Genomic DNA, 22,764 nt, shown 5'->3' with positions numbered 1-22,764 from the left:
TGTCCGGGCAGAATGATGGAGGTGGAGATGTTGGGTGGTGAAGGGCACCTCCTGGAATGGGCAGTATGCCTCACGACTGGGATGATAATCTGATCATCCAGAACAGAGGCGGGACTCTTTTGTCACCATTTTTGGATTAATGCTGCCAGAAGAGAGTGCTCGCTTGGGTTCCTTAAGGGGCTGGAAACCTGGTTTCGTGCTTCCATTTCCTGAAAGAGAGTGGCGTTAGCTCACCTTGAACCCTGGAAATCTACAGAGCTGATGGGCCAGAGAGAACTTGAGCAGAGCCCAAAGCTTTCCCAAAATGGAGCTGGGGTTCTTTCTGCTAGGCAAATACACTTACAAAAAAACAAAAACAAAAAAATCTCAATCCTATTTTGTCTTTTATGAACTCCTTTGCAGCTTTGAGTTTTACTGCTTTATTCATTTTATGGTTGCTTTAGCCAAAGGAGAAATGAACTGCGTTTCATTCATAAACTGCTCTGCTGCTATTATTAAAAGGTGGCAACAAATGAACGTCATAAAATAACACCCGTACTAAATACAAGCAATGAATAAAATTATGGCTACAGTAGAAGGGCAGGGATGATGGGAGTTGTAGTCCGAGGGAAGGGGGACAGACTGGAGAGTCTCCTTCAACCCCAGGCCAGAGATTCCTCAGCTCTGACTTTAAAACCTCAAGTAGAAGATACACAAAAGTTGGCCCTTTCCTCCTGTTATAGGCCGCAATAACCATAGCTGCCAAGTCTCCCGTTTTCCCCGGGAAATCCCTGTTTTTCCAGCTGTTCCTAGCTGAAAAAAATGGATTTTTTTGTTTTTTCCCGGTTTATTCCGGCGCAGCAGCCATTTTGGAACTGGGCGGAGCATGCTCAGAAGCGACTTTTGATGCTGCTCTGCCCAGTTCCAAAATGGCTGCAGTGCGACTTCTGGCGCGGCGGCCATTTTGGAACTGAGCAAAGCAGCATCAAAAGTCACTTCTGAGCATGCTCCGCCCAGTTCCAAAATGGCGGCAGCGCTACTTCCGGTCTGCTATTTCTGGCCCAGTCCCTTATTTCTCTGACAGCAACTTGGCAGGTATGGCAATAACTGAGACAGCTGTGCATGGGGTTGCAGCCTAGTGCAAAGTTTATGGACTTGTTCATAATTCTGCTATAAGAGCTTAGTGAAAGCAGTCCAGAGCCAAGCTCGGTGGGCATGCTCTACACTGAATGTGCCACATATAATCCCATTAGTGGGTTACACTCCTGCTTAGAAAAGACTGAACAGCCTTTTGTTTTCTTCCTGCAGGCTAACTGCCGAGATGGATCATGAGAGCGGATTGGTGTTTCACGCTCTGGCCAGTGCCCTTATCCCCAATGAGCCCCTCATGGGCGTAAGTGGTCCTGATTACTTTCCTACTTTTGAGACCCTCAAAGAGTTGTCTCTTTCCTCACAGAACAGGCATCCCCTCCAGATGTTTTGGCCTACAACTCCCATGATCCCAAGCTAACAGGACCAGTGGTCAGGGATGATGGGAACTGTAGTCCAAAACATCTGGAGGGTCAAAGTTTGGGGGTGCCTGTCACAGAACAAGGCTCTGAAAGTGCACCATGAAACAGTCACACTCGGAATCCAGTGTGGGGATGCACTGTAAGGGAAATGCAGTCACCTGGGGATGTGAAGTGGGTTTTTGATAATTTGTTCCTCGACACTTCCCGCAAATCACTTAGCAACTGACAACAATTAAGCACTGGCGTGCAACAAGAAAAAAATGCTTTGGTGCAGTTTTTGCCCTTTTTTGCAGGTTGAAATTACAGTGGGACCTCGACTTACGAGCGGAAAAAGTGGCCGCTGACATCTGAACGGAAAAGCCGTTCATGGCTAGATGCGGTTTCCTAGACTTACGAGTTTTTAGATGCGGTTTCCTCGACTTACAAATTTTCCGTTTCCAATGCATTTCTATGGGAAACCGCTTTTCCTATGGGAAACTCGACTTACGAAGTTTTCGCCCTACGAGTGTGCATTCGGAACGAATTAAATTCGTAAGTCAAGGTCCCACTGTATGTATTTCCCAGCACCGCAGATATATGCAGCCGTGTGTGAGTTGAATGCACCTTATAATATAATATAATATAATATAATATAATATAATATAATATAATATAATTAATATAATATAATATATATATATACCGCCCTATACCCAGGGGTTTCGGGGTGGTTCACAGAATAAAATCATAATTAAATAAAAATAATTCAATAATTTTTTTAAAAAAACCCAATAGCCCTCCCTTACAAAAAGCACATTTTAAAAGGCCATAGAATGTATGCCCTTTTATGTACATGCTCTCTCTCAATCCTTTAGGTACTGACACAGTCAGCCACAACCCTCAACCTGAAGCTCACCAACAACACAGAGACTCCTCTGTCCTTCAAGCTGGTTTTGACGACGCCCTTCTCCGTGTCTGGCGTGGACCCCAAGAAGAACCTGAAGATCCCCCCCAGTGACAGTGAAGACGGGGGGCAGCACCTTTTACTCTATCCTCTGGAAAATATGCTGGTAGGTTCATCTTCAAGCCTTAACCGGCAGCTTATAGGCACCATGGATTGGATGCGGACTAAGTTAAACTTGAGCCCCATTGCTTTCACTGGTGCCGAAGTTCTAGTATAAAGAAATAGTGACACAGACCAGGGAGGGAGACCAGGGATTCAGATTAGAAGCATAAGCCATTTTGCAAGGAAGTTTTACTATTTAAACTACCCCAGCTTGAAGTGAGAACCCCGTCAAAGAAAAGGAGAGAACTATCCAATGTCTATTTAGTCATTATTACTTACTTAATACCGTCTTTATTAGTTAAAACAATCGTATAGATAAAAACAGTTTAAAGCAGAGGCAACACACGCATAGAATCAGTTCAAATCCAAGATCCCGACTGGGATAAAGCCTTCAGAAGGTATGTTGAAAGAGGAACGTCTTTAGCAGGAATCAGAAAGGCAACAGAGAAGGCGCATGCCTGATACGCAGTGGCAGGGAGTGCTAAAAGATAAATGCCACCGCACTGAAGCACCCTCCTTCTCACTTGTTGCATTTGAATTTTTAAATTGCATTTAGTCCCTTCAGTTCAAACTCACAGTGTTTGCAGGTCAAAAGAGGGCCCCTTTTTTAAAAGTAGGAACCTGTTTGCACTGATTGATTAGCATCAATATGGTAACCGAACAAACCAGAATGACTGGCTTGGCTTCTTCTGTTGTCTTCTATGTGAAGAGTTCTGTGTAGTTCAAGAGCCTGTTCATCTGCTCACTGAGAGAGGTTGGTCCAGTAAAAGATAATGACATGGTGTTTTACTGGACTGCAATACCTCATATTTCATATGAACCTACCCGAACGCCGAGGTCATCCTCTGAGGCCCTTATTTGTGTGTCTCCTCCATGAGAGGTCCAAAGGGCAGCAACATGAGAACGGGGCCTTCTCTGCAGTGGCTCCCCATCTGTGGAATGCTCTCCCCAGGGAGGTTTGCATGGCACCTTCATTATACACCTTTAGGCGCCAGGCAAAAACGTTCCTCTTCAACTAGGCCTTTGGTTGATTGACATCCAATGCCCTTTTAAAATGTTTTTTTTGGGGGGGGTGTTATTAGGTTGTTTGTTTTTATTTTGATTATGTATTTTGTGTTTTTACGGTATGAGATCTGCAGGTATGGGGCAGTATACAAATTTTAATAATAATGTACAGCACATCATTTTCCCTGCAAACATGGTTCTGTCATTAACACATTTGGCCTGGCTTACATGTAGGTAAAGGTGTCATTCCTTACATCCCTGGAGTTACTAACCTACCAACATCTCCCGGAAGACCAGTTCCTGCCTGGGCTTCAAGTGCTACAGCTTGAAAACGGAGACAAAATACTAGAGTTTAAGCAAAATCTCGTCATTGAATACAGTAACAAAGCAACCCAGGTATGCGGATTGATGTCAGTGAACCGAAAGTTCAGGGGAAAAAAAGATTCCAAGGGCTTCTCAATGTCATATGGGAGCTACCCCATAGTGGCGGAGCTTCGTGCCTACCCCATTCAACCACTATTGGGCAAGAAGCTGTATTTACTGCAGCAGGGCTCCCCACTACAGCGGTACCTCGACTTACGAAGACAATCCGTTCTGTGGCCGTCTTCGTAAGTCGAGGTTTTTGGATGTCGAAGCACGCGGTCGGCGCATGCAGGACGCGCAGGGCGAAGAGACTTCTGGGGTTGTCGACTTCGGAAGTCAAAACCTTTGGAAGTCGAATCATTTGGATGTCGAGGTATGACTGTACACACATTTTGCTTATGGGTGTAGGGGCCCAGAACGTTAACCCCTACGTATGCCGGGTGTCGCCTATACTTTAAAATAAATCAATATATTCCCATGCTTGCATTGATATATTGCCTCTAACTGCTTAAGCCCACTTTACCACATATTGTTTCAACCCTCTTTCATATTTTAATGTTATTTTATATACACCTTTGGCAGGACAGGTTTACTACCCCCAGACCAGTTACTAGTCTTCTGAACCTTTTTAGTTTTTAGGTACAAGTTTGATCTTTAAGAGGGGTGGGTGGCTGAGCAGACGTACCTGCCTTGCCGTACCCACTTCTTTTTTTGGCCAGAAATATGGACTGCCAAACTGAATTGCGTGCAAGAGCAACAAGGTCTCCCTGATTGCAGCAGTGTCTGGCTGTGCATAGAGCTGATTGGCTTACACTTGGCACGGTTAGGAAGCTGTTGCTCAGAGAAGCAGTCTTAAAATTTCTGTTTTTACCCTGCAGCAGAAAGAAACAAAACCCCAGAAAACACTGGCTCCTGTGTGGAGGTCCATCTGAATGTATTTTATGGTTAGGTTGGATCCTGGTTAACCACTCGTGCTGGCAGAAATGCTTACCCAGCTTGGGAGAGTTATATTTGGACTGGGGAAGGACTGTGTAATCCCACAACTCACCCCCAGAATTTTAGCGGTTATTTTATAAGCATCCATTTAGTTGGCATTGGCCCTCAAAGAGATCTGATGTCCACACCTGAAAGCTGCACTAGAAATGCTCTGGGATGCTTACACCAAGCTAGCTGCACACCTTACGTATACGGGCAATTACTATAGATCAGCTCTGGCCTATCGTCTTCCCAGTCTGCTTTGCCTTGTCAATGCAGAATTCCTCCTTGATCAAAGGCTCTTTCCTTGTTTTATACCTTTGCAGGCATTGCCCATGGCTGCATACCTCACTGTCCCAGTACTTGGGCTCTCTTGTGACACTATTGATTTTGAAACCTGCCTCGTTAATCAAACGAGGTCCGAAGCTGTCCTTGTGATGAATACAAGCGGATGCAGAAGCTACTGGACAGCTTTGCTGGGTAAGAGAAATTGGGAGGTTGACATCTCCCACTCTGTTAAGAAGGCTCCTGTGCTTGGAAGCTGCACTGTGAGAATGTCCATTTATTTTTTAACAAAATCATAGAATCTGTTTAATTTAGAACATTTGCAGATCTCCTTTGTGCAAAAAAAAAAAGGGAGCTCATTGTGTTACTGGTACATTAGAATGATAATCAAGGACACTCATTTGCAAACTGAGGTGTATTTTTGAAACAATTTTGGATAAATTAGAGCAGGCATTGGCAACCTCTGTCCCGTGGGCCGGATGCGGCCCACGGAGGCCACTTATCCGGCCCACGAGCTGCCTGGTCACTGAGCCGCCCCCTCGGCATGTCCCCGCTCCCCGCCACGTAAAACCGGTGCAGCACGGTGCGGAGACTCGCCGAGTGGTGCTGAAAATGGCATGTGCGCACGCATATAGATGCCAGAAACAGTGTCTGGACATGCCCAGACGCCCGAAATCGCTTCTGCGCATGTCAGGGCATGCGCAGAAGCGGAAATCGCTTCTGCGCCTGTGTACAACTTTTGCTCTTTCACTCTTACAGATAAAAATGAGCGGCACAAAGAACCTGAAGTGTTTTCCATCTCCCCAAATAATGGCATTCTTGAAGCACATCAAAGTAGTGTTCCTACCAAAACACTTCTGGTGGTTCGCTTCACCCCAAGGTAGGCCATGAAGCGAGTTAATGTTCTGCATTGCTTTTGTAGGGTTACCACCAAAGCTGCCAACTTGTTTAAAAAACCAGGGTGGGCTTTCTGAAACCATGTTTCCTCATATTTCAGCTGTAATGGCTGCATTCATAAGCACTTCCTCTGCTAATTTCTGCAGTTCACGCTACAGTGGGGAGGTAGCTGGAACAGAATTGTTTTCCATACAAAGGGGTAACCTATGGGTCTTCCGTGTACAAGAAAGCAGTGGCTGCAGAAGTATCCTAGGGCAGGTGGGCTCCCTGGCTCAGAGAGCAATAAAGGTAAAGGGACCCCTGACCATTAGGTCCAGTTGCGAACGACTCTGGGGTTGCGACAGTCATCTCGCTTTACTGGCTGAGGGAGCCGGCGTACAGCTTCATGTGGCCAGCATGACTAAGCCGCTTCTGACGAACCAGAGCAGCGCACGGAAACGCCGTTTACCTTCCCACCAGAGCGGTACCTATTTATCTACTTGCACTTTGAACTGCTAGGTGGGCAGGAGCTGGGACTGAGCAACGGGAGCTCACCTCGTCACGGGGATTTGAACCACCGACCTGCTGATTGGCAAGCCCTAGGCTCTGTGCTTTAACCCATAGCGCCACCCGCGCCACCCAGAGAGCAATACTTGCATATTAAATATAAATTGTGTCAAGGAGCTAGAATTAGGGCACATTGCAAAACAAGGGTTACTAACCCCTCCAGATGTTGGGATTCTGAAGTCCAGTTACCAGCAACCGCTGGAGGGTGAGTTAGCTCTGCCCAAAAGACTTGAGGCAGATACAGCAGCAAGTTTTCTTTATCCACTTGTGTGTGTGTGGGGGGGTTAAAATCAGGAGTGCAACACAGCTGGTATACAAAGATTTTAACTAGCAGAGTACCACATAAATTAAGAACGAGCTTAATCCTGCTGCTTCTACCTTCCATAATATAGAGTAACTGCATACATTCAGGGCTTCCTGCCATGCTGCATCAGTGTTTGTGGCTGGAGATCCCTCTGGGAGAGGAGTTTAAATGTATGTGGCTTGACATCACCACTAGTAAGCAGCTGCAAAACTAGCAGGCCTCCACCAGCCTTCCTGGATTGTGTTACTTTCCCTTTAAACAGGGAGGATGTGGAATATCAAACCGTAATCACAGTTGTTGGTATGCTGGGAGAGGCACCCTGCCTGCTCTACGTCCGGGGAACAGGATCTTACGATGAGAAGTATGAAGAAATGCGCAAAACGTAAAGCGCCCAACCAGTTTTCCAGTTGCCACAAGTGGCTGTAAGTAGGTTTACCTGGTTTTGGAGATGTATAGTAGAAAATAAAAAGCCATTATTTCTGTTGACTTGAGTGTGAAGGCTTGATTAAGAAGCTGAGCCATCAAATTTAAAATAGAATGTTAACACGATCCTAAGAGAGGTGAGCTAGTGCATTTTTAAAAATCAGGACTAGAAAACAGGAGTTATTAGAAAACTTTATTATTTAGTTGCTATTAAAGGCTCAAGTTCTGACACTAGGTGTCTTGCAAAGGCAGCCATACTGAGGTTTTCATTAATGAAATTTAATTAATTGGTTAAAATCCTTAATGATCAGTGTAAACTTCTGACCTTGCATAATATTGGCAGGAATGTTTTAGGAGTTATTAACATATAGGAGGGGGAGCACTTGAAGCCACCAAAGTAAGCTTTTGAACTCCAATTATTAAGTCACCTTCCCATAGAAGTTCCCCAAGCAAAGCCACAACCCTCCTCTGTTTCAACAGTGCTACATCAACCTGTACCTTTTTATCAGTCAGTCCTAAGAGGACCTCTACTGACTGACTTTTGTCTCGCAGAGTTAGGCTGGCTAAACGAAGAAGCCAGTGCTACTGGAGCCTGCTCCCAAATACACGATTAGTCCCTTTAGGCAGAATTCCCCTCAGGAACAGGTACTCAACTGGTTCTGCCCCACAGATCAAGATTTATGACACTCAGAGTCCCATCCCGCTTACCCAAAGCCTCTCTTGTAGGAGAATGCCCTCCCTGTGCAAGATTTAGCTGGAAGGCTGCAAAGAGAGAGATGACTGAACTAGAGCTCGGTGGCATGTATCCCACCTGCAGGCTACATACTGAGAATCTTTTCATTGGACTGATCCATGAATCATTTGGGGGGAGGTGCTGGAAACTTCCAGCCGTTAAGCAGGCCAGAGTTCTGTTCACTTTCCAGGGTACTCAAACACCGCAGCCGCTCCCATCCCTGTTCCAATGCACATGGAGACCACGCCGTACCCTCTGAAAGGAGACAAGTTAGTGTCTAACTCTGTTTGCATTCTCTAGTTTTATCTGACATGGTTTTAGAAGCAGACTACTTTTGAACTCATACCCCGATTGATGGTCGCGCAGGTCAGAATTTGCAACACAGACTAAAACCAGCTAACTCTTCTGCCCTACATGACAACTAGAATAAGTGGCACAACGGCAGCTGCATGCAGATCCAGCCACCTGAGATACTTCAGCCCAGTATTCCTAAACTGTGTGCTGCAAGAGCTAGATTTATTCAGAAGTACTCACCCCAGGGGCTGCCTGATGTGCCTCTGTATGATTTACTGCTCAGACATACCCAAAGCAGTGTATGAGAAAATGAGAGCATGCACATCTTGGCTATCCAAAGATCGGGGGAAGTTGCTTTCAAAATCATTTGAGTTACTGAGATTTGGGGAGGGAGAGAGAATTAGGTGTTCACTGCAGTAGAACCTAACAGTACACTTGGATTGCAAGTTTAAGGAGAAGTGGCAGGGACCAAACTGTTGAATTATTGCCACATGCAATAACAAAGTCCTTTGATGTGTCTTAAATTTATTTCTGCCAGTTAGAACTTGCATAAGAGTTTTGCGATAGTTGTAACTCCTGAACAAGTTCCGCCAGTTTAGAAACCACCTGCGCAACCCCTCCAGCTCTCTCTAGGGGCATTAAAAACTATGTCTTTCTTTGTTTAGCAACATGCAACATCAATACATACTTCAAAGTTAAGAGTTAATGCAAGTGACTCCACACTCACCTCTTCCCCCTACGCTTCAGCTCGTTGAGCAGAGTGACCACCTGCCGCGCCCCAGTGCAGCCCAGAGGGTGCCCCAAAGCAATGGCCCCACCAAGGGGATTGACCTTCTCCATGGGGATGCCAAGCTTCTCCACACAGTAGACAGCCTGCAGAAACACCACAAGTCAGTGTCACCTCCACTTAGCCAGGTGGATTCAGATTCAACATCTGAATCTCCCATCTTACACTTCTTAAGGAGATTCAACATTTTAAATCAACTGAATAGAGTTATGCAAGTCACCCATTCCTAGGTGAACACTAGAATTACCTGAATAAAGGCATGACCAAAGAATATGAACACCCCCACTGTATGCACTGGATTTCTACTATTCACACCACATTATAAATGTCGAAGCTTTGGAAGGGATGTACAGGAACTATTATGTGTGGGCCTGAGGGACTGGATGCCCATTATCCAGGGGCTACGAGAACCTTAAATGCAGTCCACCTCTTAATTATTGCAACTAGAAAGCCCTTATTTTTTTTTTACATTTTTCATCTACCTATCCAAGTTGCTTTTAATACAGATGCATTGCAAGAGAAGTGATGAGCCCTTTTGCTTTCACCTAAGCCTATCACCTCCGGAAGAAACCTAAATCCATTTGGTCCCAATACAGAGAAAAGGGCTTCTTCCTACCCCACCCTAAAAATGAAGTGCAACAGAATGGGCAAATCTCACCTGACTAGCAAAGGCCTCGTTGATTTCAAATATGTCAATATCTTTCACAGTCAAACCTGCATGTTAGAGCGAGAGAAGATGCCAAAGTAAGCCTTTCCAGTTAATATTCGTAACACCATTGTTGCAATTCATTGTGAAATTAGCCTGCTCCACCCTTTCAGTGTTTGACTCATCCCCCCAAAAGATATGGGAGGGAAATATGAATATGGGGTGGGGGAGAGAGAGAATGAACTTGGGGAGAAAGAGGGAGAAATATCTGTGAAGTGTGTGTGCAAGAGTTAGAGATGCTTGTGTGTCCATGGTTTGTTTGTGTGAGGTATGTGCACGAGAGTGAGTGAAATACAGTCACCTTTTGTATTTTTCCTGGTACTGGTGAATTCTCCCTGTTACTAGGTATAAGTGGCATCAGAGTTTGTGTTGATGAAATTAATATTCGTGATCCCCACCCATCAGGACATAGTGGACTTTCTACTGCAAGCCTCAGGTTTTCTGGGTGGGGGTGGACAGCAGCAAAGACCATACCCTCTCCATTTTGTGTGTCATGCCATGCTCCACAGCAGCCCTTTTGCAACTGGTGCCCACAGCACTTACTCAAAATCCAAAAAGTGCCCATTGGCCCCAAAAGGCTGGTAACCCCTGGCCCGAGGTTAACTTACCAGCCTTTTCCAACGCCACCGGAATGGCATAGGCTGGTCCAATGCCCATGACATCGGGCGGAACGCCAACTATTGCACACGACCTCAGCACCCCAAGGATGGGAAGGCCCAGCTGGGCAGCTCTGGAACGTTTGGCCAGGAGAAGCGCAGCAGCGCCGTCACTAACTTGGCTGGAATTACCTGTGGCAAGAGATTTCACATGCCAGAGCAAGGTTTCAGCATTGTGAGGCACGTTTAGTTACACAGAATGCTGGCAAGCCCAGCACAAACCTGTTATGACAAAACTCTACCAGAGAAAAAAAGAAAAGATTCAGACTGTCTGTTCCCAGCCATTTGCAGGCCTAAGTTAATGAGGTCATGGGTGATCTTTGACACAGAAATCCAGCAACATTAGGCATTTGTTTGCAGTGACTATGACTAATACTGATGGCAGCTATTCAGAGCAGGACTAACAGCCTTCAGAGAGGATCAATATACCACTTACTATTTTTTTTTATTTTTGCTGGTCTCCAATGTGGGAATCATAGAAACTGATACTGATTGAGTACTGATTGGCTGCAGAACTCTGCAATGTTCAGGAATTGTTGCCTATGCCTTCCCATCTAATCTGTTTCTTTCCCACAACCCCGCTTCAAACATGCACACAAGCTTCCACCATCAATAACCCGTTTAAGAGCAACTTTATCTGTTTCCTTAATCATAATAAAAGAAACAGCCTAGTCCAGATTATGGGTAGAAAGGTGCCTTATACCAGGTCAGATGATCTGCCCATAGAACCCAGTATTGTCTACTCTGACTGGCAGTGGCCTTTCCTATTAAGATGGAGATGCTTGAGTCTCCAGCTGTTTTGAGCTACAATTCCCATCATCCCTGACCACTGGTCCTGCTAGCTAGGGGTGATGGGAGTTGTAGTCCAAAAAACAGCTGGAAACCTAAGTTTTGGAATCTCTGCTCTTGAGTGTAAATGATGCATTCCACCACTTAGCTATGGCTCCTTCCAAATGCATGTCACGACTAGCTTCATTAATTATTTCAAACTGGCTTTTCTTCCTTTGCTGTTAACAGGCACTTTGCATCTTGCAGCTACTAAGCATTATGTAAATAACAGCCAAATCAACAAGACTGAACTGGCACGTGCATAACTGCAAATAGAGAAGACCCATTGGCACAAATTACAAATGCCTCCAGTTGCTTCATCTCCTGTTAATTCGGCCTCTGCTCCTGGTACTTACCAGCAGTCGTGGTGCCATTCTCCTTGAAGGCCGGCTTTAGCTTTGCCAACCCCTCCAGCGTGGTGCTTGGCCTGACCCCTTCATCTTGGAGCACAGTGATCGTCTTCTCTTGGCCCTGGTCATCCGTGAAGGTGGTGGTGACAGGGACAATCTCATCTTTAAACCACCCCATCTGCTGGGCTCGAGATGCTCTGGAAGCACAAATGTACTTTTTTGCACAACATTTTTCACGACGTGGCTGTGTTCTAAGCAACAGGGTGAAGCCACAAAATAAGATTGTGCCTTCCACAAGCCAAATGAAAGACATTTAAATGATGTCACCTATGTTAGCACAGGAAGGGAGCAGGAGGAGTTGTCCATGCTTGCTTTAAGAGGAGTCCAAGCAATGTTTGCTGCTCTGGGACCCCTTCCATTTGAATGCAAGGTTTCTGCTCATTTCAGTGGTGTTTCATGAGGATATTTATGTGAGACTGAGATAGACCTGACTTTAGACAAACACACTATTCCTAGTCTCAAGCATTGGCACTTGAGATGCTAAACTATGGCAATTGATTAGATGATCCATGACCATTCGAGCCTGCACAGGTTCCACAAAGCTCTTCCATCCGACAGGATGACACGTTTGCATCCAAACCTAAGACAAACACAAACAGGTCTACAAACTTTTACAGCCCTGCACTGCAGCAAAGAGTGATCCGTTAAGATTACTGACTTCCATGTTCTGCATACAAGCCACAACTTGCACCATAGCATCTGCTCATGCAAGGCAAGATACAAAACATTTGTCTTCCTAGGCAGAACTGAAAGAATTCAATTAAATGGAAACAAAAAAAAATTCCTTCCAGTAGCACCTTAGAGACCAACTAAGTCTCTAAGGTGCTACTGGAAGGAATTTTTTTGTTTCGTTTCGACTACGGCAGACCAACACGGCTACCTACCTGTAACTTCAATTAAATGGCTCAAAGGTACAGTCAGATCGAGCTGCAGAACCCAAATGACAATATCTCACTTTTGGAGAGTAGGTGCACTGCATTCCTGTGCCTGCAGAGCAAGCAGCACCGCATGAATCAAGCCAGCTAAGCCACACAACGTTTGACACACACCAGAAAAGGCCATAAATCAGCAGTAAAGCCCAGGTCCCTCCCAAGTCCTTAGTACAGTTGGGAAAGAGCTATGCTTGAAGCCCGAGAGAACCAGATTACTGAGCTGCCAGGACCAATGGAATGACTCGGTGTGAATGCAGTTTCTGGAGTTCCTACCAGAACAAGTCAAACTGAGGAGAAAGGGGTGAGCAGGAAGACATTATTTCCCCTCCGTGCATATCAGAACCCCCCCCCCCAACCGCAGAGGGAGGGTGTGAATGCACGAACTGCTATGACTGGTGGTGCCCTAGCAATGGCAAGGAGAAAGGCTTGAACCTTGAATTCCCTGGGAGGAAGGCCAAGTTCTAAAGGGCATCTGGCTTGGAAGCAACTTCCCCAACTGTGCACTAGGCACACAACCAACAAGCAAAGTCCCTGTTGCAAGCCACTATGTTATATCATCAGGCAGGAAGGAAACCTGGAAAAACCACTGAACCAAACAGGTCATTTCACAGGAATGACACAGCGTGATTTAATGCTGTATTAGTCAAAACATGGTATAATCGTACCTTGGTTTTCGAACAGCTTAGTTCTCGAACGTTTTGGCCCCCGAATGTCGCAAACCCAGAAGTGAGTGGTTCTGGTTTGTGAATGATTTTTGGAAGCCAAACGTCCGACGGGGCTTCCAATTGGCAGCCAATCAGAAGCTACGCGCTTTGGTTTCTGAACGTTTTGGAAGTCGAACGGACTTCTGGAATGGATTCCATTCGACTTCCAAGGTACAACTGTACCAAGAAATGCTGGATTCAATAAGCTGCTCTGTCTTTTGGATGCTGGTGTTTGCATAGACACAGGTGAACCGTAAGCAGTGGCTGTGGCAAGTAGGACACACAAAGCCGGCAGCTTCTAAATCGGAAAGAGCCAAAGTCCGTTTCTTTGGGAGCTGGAAGAGAAAAGCAACCACTTACTTTTGCTGAGAAGCCAAGGCAAAGGCATCTTGCTTTTTCCGGGTGACGTTAAATCTTTCGGCTACATTTTCTGAGGTTATTCTGAAAAACAAGATTAGTTATCAGGTGGATTAATCCATTGGTTCAGAGCATATTTGTCTCTCTAAGGAAAGAGAAGGAACTGTGGAACCAATGGAACTTTCAAAAGAACCAGGTGGTCCAGAATCAGGATCTACCACCCCAAGAATCACAACTTTCATTATTAAAAAAGCAAGTTTCCAGTTCACATTACTGCAAGACTAAGCTTATAAATATGTTAGCGATGCCCAATGAAAAACATCAAAAGAAGTGGCGAGGGAAAAGAAACCAACTGGCTGAAGAGGCGATATTTATTAAACACTTTTATAGTACTCCTTTCTGTAACAAAGTGACCTCAAAGCAGCTTGCATAAAGCATTGAAAGCAATACAAATTCTTAAATTACAAGTAAAAAAATCACAGCAATAAAATAATTATAGTCAACAAAACAATAGCAAAAAGAGAGAAGAACTGGAGTAGCCTAAACATAGTTGCCAAAATGTTGGGAAAATACCAACCGTGCCTTTGCTTTCTTTAAACAACTTACTCCAATGGTAAGCACATGCAAAACAGATGAGTTTGTTCAACTTATTATACAAAATGCCTAACTTCCATGCAAACTTTGACTTTTTATTGGTGTGTGTACACAAGTTGCTGTTATATTTGCTGTATGCCTTTTACTTGCCTTTATCATCATTCATCAGCTTTACCAGAAACCTGACAATGAACAATTTCTCAGAAACTCAAATAGATGGAAAGTAGCATCAAAAAAGCCCCCCTAAAACCATAAGAAGAGATAAAAACACCTACCCCATTGGGATAAGACAATCTCTGGCGTTGCTGTTGTCCATCATACGAGAACTGACGTCCCCAGGATTGCCGACGGTACGCAGAGACATGCTTTCCACTCTGGAGGGAGAACAGAGAGATAGAAATACTTTTGCAAACCTCACTCATATTAAAGAACCATATAGGGATCAGGAAAAGAGACAAGTACCTAACTGCTTTCATAGGGACACCAAAAAAGAATTAAATAAAGATAGCACATAACCAAAATATAAACTCGCTGCCTACATATATTTTGCCTGTTGGACCATCTGGAAAAATCACTTGAAGCAGCAATCTTATACCCACTTACTCAACTGGACTACTTCCAGGTAGACATGTATAAGATGATACTTCTCCACTAAACGGTATCAATCTCCGCCAGCCTTCCTTGGATTGGTGCCCTCTAAACATTTTGGACTATAAGTCATAACATCCCTGACTCATTAAACATGCTTGCTGGACCTGATGGGAGCCAAAGTCCAAAACATTAGGGGAGCAACCAGGTTGAGGAAAGCTGTCCTGTGCTATCAGGTCAGAACTCTGAAAAAGACTGACGCCTCAGTTATATTTATATTAACTCTGAAGGATCCTATTGAAATCAATTATTTCTAAGCAACAGTGTGTTGAAGGATAGCATTAAAGATATTAGGTGCCTTTAGATCTTACTCTGTACGAGCTGGGGTACACTGTTTGCATTATTTTCTGAAACGCTCCTACATGCAGTATTAAAATATGTGTTTAGCAAGAGAAGCCATCTGCCCAAATTCTTAGCAGTCAGACTGAATAGTCCATGGGTCAAGGTTGGTTGCCAAACAGCCTCCACAAAACTAATAAGCCACCCGATGAAGCCATGGACTTTCCAAAGAGCAGGTTTTTAACGTCTGCAGTGTCAGTTTTCAGCCCCAGACTAGAAGATACCAAAAGGTTTACGGCTCACAAGAATCAACTACCACTTTTTATTTGTAAGGGCAGCATATCTGCCAAGTCAACCGTTCTGAATTCTGTACAGATGCAAGAGCAGTTCCTGGCTACACTTTAAAACTCTTGATAGCATTAAACAACAGATCAATGTTGCCAGGCGGGCCGGTAAGTTAGCTACAGCAATTCTCTACATAGTTCTAAAAAGTGGGCTTAGCGAGTCTTTCCCGGAGAAATCAATACAAAGCCACTCGCAAGTGGCAACACTTGGCCTGCATTGCTCAACAGGAACTGAAGGTCAGAGTGCTCGGTTTCGGAATCCCAGATCAGCCTTCGTCCTACATTTTTCTGGCCTAGCATTTGCAAGCTAAGCTTTCACAACACATACATGTCACTGCAAAATTAAGACCAAGCTACAAAGCCTAGATTATAACAAAGGTGTGATCCTGAGCAGTATAAAGCTGAAACATGTAAACATCCTCCTACAGGAATGGCTTTTGCGCTGTATTCTAAATTCTAAATCAAATTAAAGTGGAAGTAGCATCAGACCCACAAGTTTCCATAATGGATTCGGGTGTTTTATTCTAGTGCAAACATTGCTTCACCATTGCTAGCACGAAACACGGAGGGTGTCTTTACATTCCTAAAATGCCAGAATGAAAAAAGATCCCTCTTCTGTACCAGCTGCCTCAAACAACAAAATACTATATGATCTGAAGAGAACATGATTGAGGTTACAGACTAGCAAGGGATGTTCGTGAAAAAACTCTTCTTACCCACAGGCCATGCCCATGTCGTAAGCTCCATTTCTGATGCCACCTACAAATAAAACAAGCAATAATTTAAGATCAACCGTAGGTTTCCGAGTGGGAGTTGATCATGGTGTGGATTTGGCAAGCGTGCCTTCCTCTTAGCACATTTCTCCCTTGTGTCCTGAGTTCAAGTGTCTTCAAAGTTGGTAAAGGCTGTTCTCCAACTGGAGCGTTTGCAGCCAGTGTTTCCCAGTTGTCAGTGTTTATACTACTGTTTTTAGATTTACCTTGAGACAGGTCACTGACTAATACGCTGCATGATGGCTATCAAGATTATACCTCAATGCAGGCTTCAAGGAAGGAAACTATTGAGGCGTCTCTCTATTAGCTGCAACCGGCAAAATTCTCACAAGGATCTTAGCAAACTGTCTCGTAACAATATTCGAGGTGACCCTTCCTGAATCCCAAAATGGTTTTCGGCCTTCTAGGGGGACAGTGGACATGATTTTCACTGCTTGACAGCTTCAAGAAAAATGCAGGGAGCAACACCAACCCCTGTATATGGTGTACATATCTTTAGGCACCAGGCAAAAACATTCCTCTTCTCTCAGCCCTTTGGCTAATAAAACAATCTATAGCCTTTTAAACGGCGGGGGTGGGTGGGTTGTTTGTTTTTATGGTGTGTATTTTTGTGTTTGTATTCTAAACTGCCCTGTGATCCTTGGCTGAAGGGCAGTATAGAAATGTAATTACAGTGGAACCTCAGTTTACGAACACCTTGGTTTACGAATTTTTGGTTTACGAACGTCGCGGACCCATCTGGAACGGATTAATTCACTTTCCATTACTTTCAATGGGAAAGTTCGCTTCAGTTTATGAACACTTCAGTTTATGAACAGACATCCAGAACCAATTACACCCATGTTTCAGTTTATGAACGCTTCAGTTTAAGTACTTCGCGGACCCGTCTGGAACGGATTAATTCACTTTCCATTACTTTCAATGGGAAAGTTCGCTTCAGTTTATGAACGCTTCAGTTTATGAACAGACATCCGGAACCAATGGTGTTCATAAACCGAGGTACCACTGTAATAATAATAATGAACACTCCCAGATCTTCATGGAAATAAACTTATTGGTCCAAATATCTTAACCCCATCTATCAACAGAAATCAATACAGAAACAGCACAGGAAGGTCAGCTGCAGGAATTTAAGTACTCACATGCCAAGCTGACACTTGCTTTGATCAGGACTTTCAAAAGCACTAAAACTAACCAGGCCTCTGAAAACCCATAAGTGCAGAATTTTGAGGCAAGCTACTTATCCTGAGAATCTGGCGGTTTGTCTTAAGTTCTTAAATGTGAAATTGTATTTGAAAGTGTGCATGCAATGCCTGCCAAAACATTTGTGGGGGAAGGAGACAACTTCTGTATCCTGTACTGATGTACCCAGGTACACGCCCTCAGGTATTAAGTCTATGTCTAAGGTACAGTGGTACCTCTACTTACGAATAACTCTACTTACGGATGTTTCTACTTATGAACGGAGCTCCGTCCGCCTTTTTGGATGCGGTTTAGGATTTTTTTTTCTACTTACGAATTTTAAGATAAGGTTGCTTCAACTTACGAATTTTTTCTCCCAGTGCATTCCTATGGGATTCGACTTACAATTTTTTTTGACTTACGAATGTGCGTTCGGAACGCATTAAATTCGTGAGTAAAGGTACCACTGTATATATCTGCAAAGCCTGAGCCATCTTTGTCTCTTTTGCCTAGAAGCAGGAGAAGCAGAGATTCATATTTTCTTAAAAATCATTTCTAAGTCTGTGTCCTCTGTCCCACTAATGAGAGGAGATGAAGGAATCATGTTTTGACAAGCGCATCCTTATTTGAGATACCAACCACCTGGTTTTAGTATATATTCTTCTCTAGGAAGAAGATGTTCAAGGTTTCTGAAAGAACTGGCATGCGGCCTAGAACTGTGATAGGAAAGGAATTCTTGCGAAAGCAGGCCACATGGGTTGTGTGGACTAGAGTATTCAGATTTCAAATATATATAGAAATATATATGAATGTGTCTAATAATCATTTTTCCCTTCTGTATCACTTCTTTGTATCAATAATGTATCTGTAATGGAAATAAGGATGTTGGAATGTACCTGTGTAGGGAACCTAGCTTCTCTCTGTAATGGGACTAGATGTTGACATGAGTCCTACAGAAAGGGAGGGGGTTTGATTTGAAGGAAGGCTGCTCAACGGAACTGGGTGAAAGTTACATACTTTACAAACTACTAGGTCATTGTAACCCTAAGTTTTGCGCTGACATGCCTTATAAGGAATAGTGGTCCGTAATCCTAAGTGAGATAATTGCGGATATTTCATTTATGGTCATTAGGTGTGCCTTCTCAGAATGGGATGTCTCTTCCTAGAATAAGGGTGGAACTGTTCAAATAAGGTCTGAACGGAAGGGCCTTCACCCCTAGGATTGGTCGTTCCTTGTTCTTTTAGAATGAATTTCATTGGTTGTCCTGTGTTGCAATATCTGGTTTAAGGTATATATTTTGTTGGCAACTGATGTTCTGGGCCAGCCTATGCTGAGTCACTTTCTTGCAAGCTCGCAATAAAGTACTCTTTATACTTTCAAACTCAACCCCATGTTTCTGGAAGTCTTCTTCGCCTTCGCAGCTGCCCAATAATTTGAACCCGCTTCTCAGGTACAACAGTATTGCTACCCGTGCCTCTCTTCCCAGCCTCAATATATTTCTTTATACACATCAATCACATTACACCACACATCCAGACTCTGCAAAACTTAAACTATTAATCAAAGATACAAAATAGGCATATTCCATGCTTATCAGGAACACCATATCAGAATTACTGAAATGCAGAATTTACTTGGAATGCAGAATTTTCATGAGCTTTTTGCCATGAAGCCCAGTCACCAGCCCCCTTCTTACCAGCTATATTGATCAGAGCCTGCAACCCAGATGAGCACTGCCTGTTAACACATGATATCGGTACAGTCTCTGGAATGCCACTGAAACAAGACACAAGCAAGATGATTCATTAGCACAGAAACTAAGTTGGAAGCCCATCTCAGAGATGCCAATTTAGAGGGATGGAGTCATTCTTTTGAGCGTCCGTTTATGCTGAGAGTAAGATAATGCAAGAGACATAAGGTATTCCAGCCACTTAAGACTCCTTAGTCACACTGAAGAAAGTAGGACTAATGATCTGGTGTAGTTTAGGGGATTACAGTCTATACAAGAAATCTGACTTATACCAAGTCAGACTATTGCACCATCTAGCTTTGTATCATCTATGCCAGATGTGCATAAGCTTTAGCCTTCAGCTGGCAGAATGTGACTGACTTAATCACCGTGTCCTGGCTGAACCAATTTGCAAAGTATTTTCCAAAAGATTGCCAAACGCCTTTCTGCACACATGCACCATTCTTGTATCCTAGTGATGTGTTGTATTTTAATGTACTGTTGTTCGCTGCCCTGGGAACCTCTGCATTGAAGGACGAATTACAAACTTAATCGCAATGCATAAGCTTTCAAGACCAAGAGCAACCTTCTCACATAATAAACCCTGATGGAGACACAGGACAGTGAGAGCCACATTATCAGACTGCGAGACGCCAGAAGAGATGCTAGTTGTCACTTTTTATGAGTAAGCACTCAATTACCTGTAAGTGAAAAGCCATCTAATCATATCTTTCTTTCTAAAGCACAACCCCCATTTCATAGCCCAACCTCTTAAAGACAGGTCAAGTAGACAATATAGGCCTCACCTGTGGTGGGGGGGTGGCATAAACAGAGAGCAGCACAACCCTAAACCATTACACCACTTTTCCTTGGCCTCTTTTAAGCCATCTTGGAATTACTTAAGTTACTAACACTTGTTCCTTAGCCAGGGGAGTGACTATCAAGTTTCATCTCACCTAGTATTCCTCCTCCCCTGCCTTGCTTTTTTCCTCTTGGCATGTGGAGAACCTGAGATAGTTATTACCACACCTGCTATCTGCCCCACAATGCATTACAAAGTTCACAAAAGTAGGACAAACCAGCAATACTCCTTCCGCACTCTCAAACATTAGCCAAAGCTGGCAGCCCCAATCTGGTATCAAGAGTGTTAAATAGCAAAGTTCACCTTAGAAATTGTCCAATCCTCGCCACTAAAGCTCCAGCTCCAGGTTGAAGAACATTTCCTAGGTGCAAAGAGATTAACCTGCTTTTGTTATCTGCAGTTCAGAGGCCATCTCCAGATTTATTTTTTAAGAAGGGGCAATTCAGCATTTAAGAAAGAGATGACAGCCCATTTCCCAGGCAGGAATTCTCAATCATTCCATAGCACAAGGTTAGTGATTTTACAGTTACAACTGGGGCAGAAACAGAAATATGTACAGTGATGCAACTTCAATATAAATTACTCACCTACACAGATATCTCCCAGCAACTCAGGGCTTAGATTTAGGTCTTTAAGGACAGCTGTCATGACCGCAGCAAGAAGTTCATCAGGTGTAGTTTCCTAGATGGGAAAGAAACAGAAAACCGTTCTCTTGTGTGTTTCCCACACTAAAGGCTTTACTATGTAACTTGTTGTTGTTGTTGTTTAGTCGTTTAGTCGTGTCCGACTCTTCGTGACCCCATGGACCATAGCACGCCAGGCACTCCTGTCTTGACTATGTAACTATGTACTACTTAAACTTTGATTCTTTTAAAAAATTACTTTTTGTAGCATTGAATTCATTCGGCATCTGCGAAATTGCTAATTTTTGCCACTTGAGTTTACTGGCATGTCATATACTTTGCACAATTGTATTTCCATTGCTCTGTATTCTGTTGTTTGGGCATAGTTTGTTGCGGAAAAGCAGCATATAAGTACACTAAATCTGTCAAATGTTTACTTACATCCCACCTTCCACCACCATCTGTACCCCTGGACCAGGCCTCAATGTGGCTTGCAACAAATTAATCCATAATCTGTTGGTTAGCTTAATAAAAAGAGAGCCACTGTGTTTGCCCTGGGAGTTAGTTCATTTTTGCTGGGATAGCTCAGTCCTTAAGAGTGTGACTCTTAACCTTAGGGCTGTGGGTTCGAGCCCCACATTGGAGAAAAAAGGGTTGGACTAGATGACCCTCATGACCCCTTCTACCTCTACAATTCTATTTCTCTCTTTTTCACAGACCCCTCCCAATCTCCTTTTCCCATCCACAAAAAGTGGTTTACACCTATTGTGTCTGACCTAGTTGAGGTTCCTGCATTGCAGGGGGTTGGACTACATGACCCTACCACCTCTATTTTATGCTTCTAAGATAAAAGGCAAAAAATCCAAAAGCACATAAAAAGATAGTCGTTTTTGAAATAGTATTATTTAATGAAGTGAACTGTAAATGTTTCTAAAAAAACAAGCTTATGAAAATGCAGAGAACTTGAAAGCATCGCCTCAGCCGCCCCCACCTGCGCCTCCCTCTCCGCCCCCCCCCCAACCTGCTCTCTTCGCCCACTACCTTGAAGCCGCCCCTCTTGGCCTTGGCGATAGGCGTCCTCCGCCCGTGGACCACCACCACATCCTCCGGGGCTGCCACCGTTGAGAGGGCGGCCCCCGAGTAGCCCAGGCAGGGGCTGGCCCGCAACGAGGCAGGTCGGCCGGCCCCGGACAGGTGCCCGACAACCACCTGCAGGCGATGCATCCTCATCCGCTCTGCGCCGCCCCTCAAATGGGCAGGTGAGGCAGCCCCGGAGAGCCACGCCCCTCTGCGCGCTGCATGCCGGGAGGCGCATAGCCCCTCCCCTGAGACGGCCCCGGGGAGCCACGCCCCCCGCGCGCTGCATGCCGGGAAGCGCCTCACTCCTCCCCTCAGCTGGGCGGGCGGGCAGGTGAGAGGCAGAGAAGACCACGCCCCCTCCGCGCTGCATGCCGGGAGGCGCCTCGCTCCTCCTCTGAGGTAGCCCTGCGGAGCCACGCCCCATACGCGCTGCATGCCGGGAGGCGCCTCGCTCCTCCCCTCAGCTGGGCGGGCAGGTGAGAGCGGCAGAGTTGCCACGCCGGCCCCCCCCCGCGCGTACTGCATGCCGGGAGGAGCCTCGCGGCTTCCCAATCACCCGCCGATTCTGGGCGCCATCTTGCCACAGGCAGCGTGAGAGCAGCGCCATAGAAGTAGGAAAATACTAAGAGTCGCTCGTAGACACCCCCACTCATTGGATCTGAACCGGGAATCAACCTCTCAATCTACGTCGCTGAAAGCAGAATCGGGAGCTTGACAGATTGGAGGACTGGGCTAAAGTTAACCAAATGAGTTTCAGTAGGGACGGATGCAAAGGTCAGGGGGAGAACCAGACGCACAAATATAGGATGGGGGACCACAAGCTTAACATAAAGTGAAGTGTTCTGCAGCAGCAAAAAAAACCTAATGCAATTTGAGGCTGCATCAACAGAAGTCTAGTGTCCAGATCAA

The 22,764-nt window shown here is 44.7% G+C and overlaps 2 protein-coding genes across 3 annotated transcripts in view; one reads left to right on the top strand and one right to left on the bottom strand.

Moving 5' to 3' along the window:
* Positions 1 to 12,980, top strand: part of DLEC1 (DLEC1 cilia and flagella associated protein) — a 52,596-nt gene extending 39,616 nt beyond the window's left edge. Inside the window, exons 32-37 of one of the 2 annotated variants that reach the window (XM_060280933.1) lie at positions 1,288 to 1,372; positions 2,345 to 2,539; positions 3,775 to 3,936; positions 5,205 to 5,358; positions 5,923 to 6,043; positions 7,173 to 12,980. In XM_060280933.1, the coding sequence (XP_060136916.1) occupies positions 1,288 to 1,372; positions 2,345 to 2,539; positions 3,775 to 3,936; positions 5,205 to 5,358; positions 5,923 to 6,043; positions 7,173 to 7,296 (841 nt within the window). In that variant the 3' untranslated portion in view covers positions 7,297 to 12,980. Of the gene's footprint in view, positions 1 to 1,287; positions 1,373 to 2,344; positions 2,540 to 3,774; positions 3,937 to 5,204; positions 5,359 to 5,922 lie in introns of both variants that reach the window. The other variant, XM_060280932.1, reaches the window with a different exon arrangement.
* On the bottom strand, positions 8,166 to 22,025 carry ACAA1 (acetyl-CoA acyltransferase 1). Its single transcript, XM_035129375.2, has 12 exons — positions 21,817 to 22,025; positions 20,740 to 20,833; positions 20,456 to 20,513; positions 19,258 to 19,337; positions 16,322 to 16,364; positions 14,610 to 14,708; positions 13,744 to 13,824; positions 11,694 to 11,884; positions 10,462 to 10,641; positions 9,806 to 9,861; positions 9,088 to 9,233; positions 8,166 to 8,321 (listed from the first exon to the last, which is right to left on the bottom strand). Exons 1-12 carry the CDS (start codon positions 22,003 to 22,005, stop codon positions 8,246 to 8,248), a joined length of 1,293 nt encoding a protein of 430 aa, XP_034985266.1. The 5' UTR covers positions 22,006 to 22,025; the 3' UTR covers positions 8,166 to 8,245.
* Between the last annotated feature and the right edge of the window lie 739 nt (positions 22,026 to 22,764).

This window comes from Zootoca vivipara, chromosome 12 (assembly GCF_963506605.1).
Source record: "Zootoca vivipara chromosome 12, rZooViv1.1, whole genome shotgun sequence".
NCBI lineage: Eukaryota > Metazoa > Chordata > Lepidosauria > Squamata > Lacertidae > Zootoca > Zootoca vivipara.
Note: the sequence above shows the minus strand (reverse complement) of the source record. Positions and strands in the feature narration are given on the sequence as shown.

Bases quoted from the DNA above. Each gene is read 5' to 3' on its own strand.
- ACAA1 (XM_035129375.2), bottom strand. From the start codon at position 22,005: ATGAGGATGCATCGCCTGCAGGTGGTTGTCGGGCACCTGTCCGGGGCC. The intron at 19,338-20,455 runs GTGAACTTTGCT...GTCTTGTTTCAG, and splicing joins AGGATTGGACAATTTCTAAG to TGGCATTCCAGAGACTGTAC. The intron at 8,322-9,087 runs GTGAGTGTGGAG...GTCTCCTTTCAG, and splicing joins CTGAAGCGTAGGGGGAAGAG to AGGGTACGGCGTGGTCTCCA.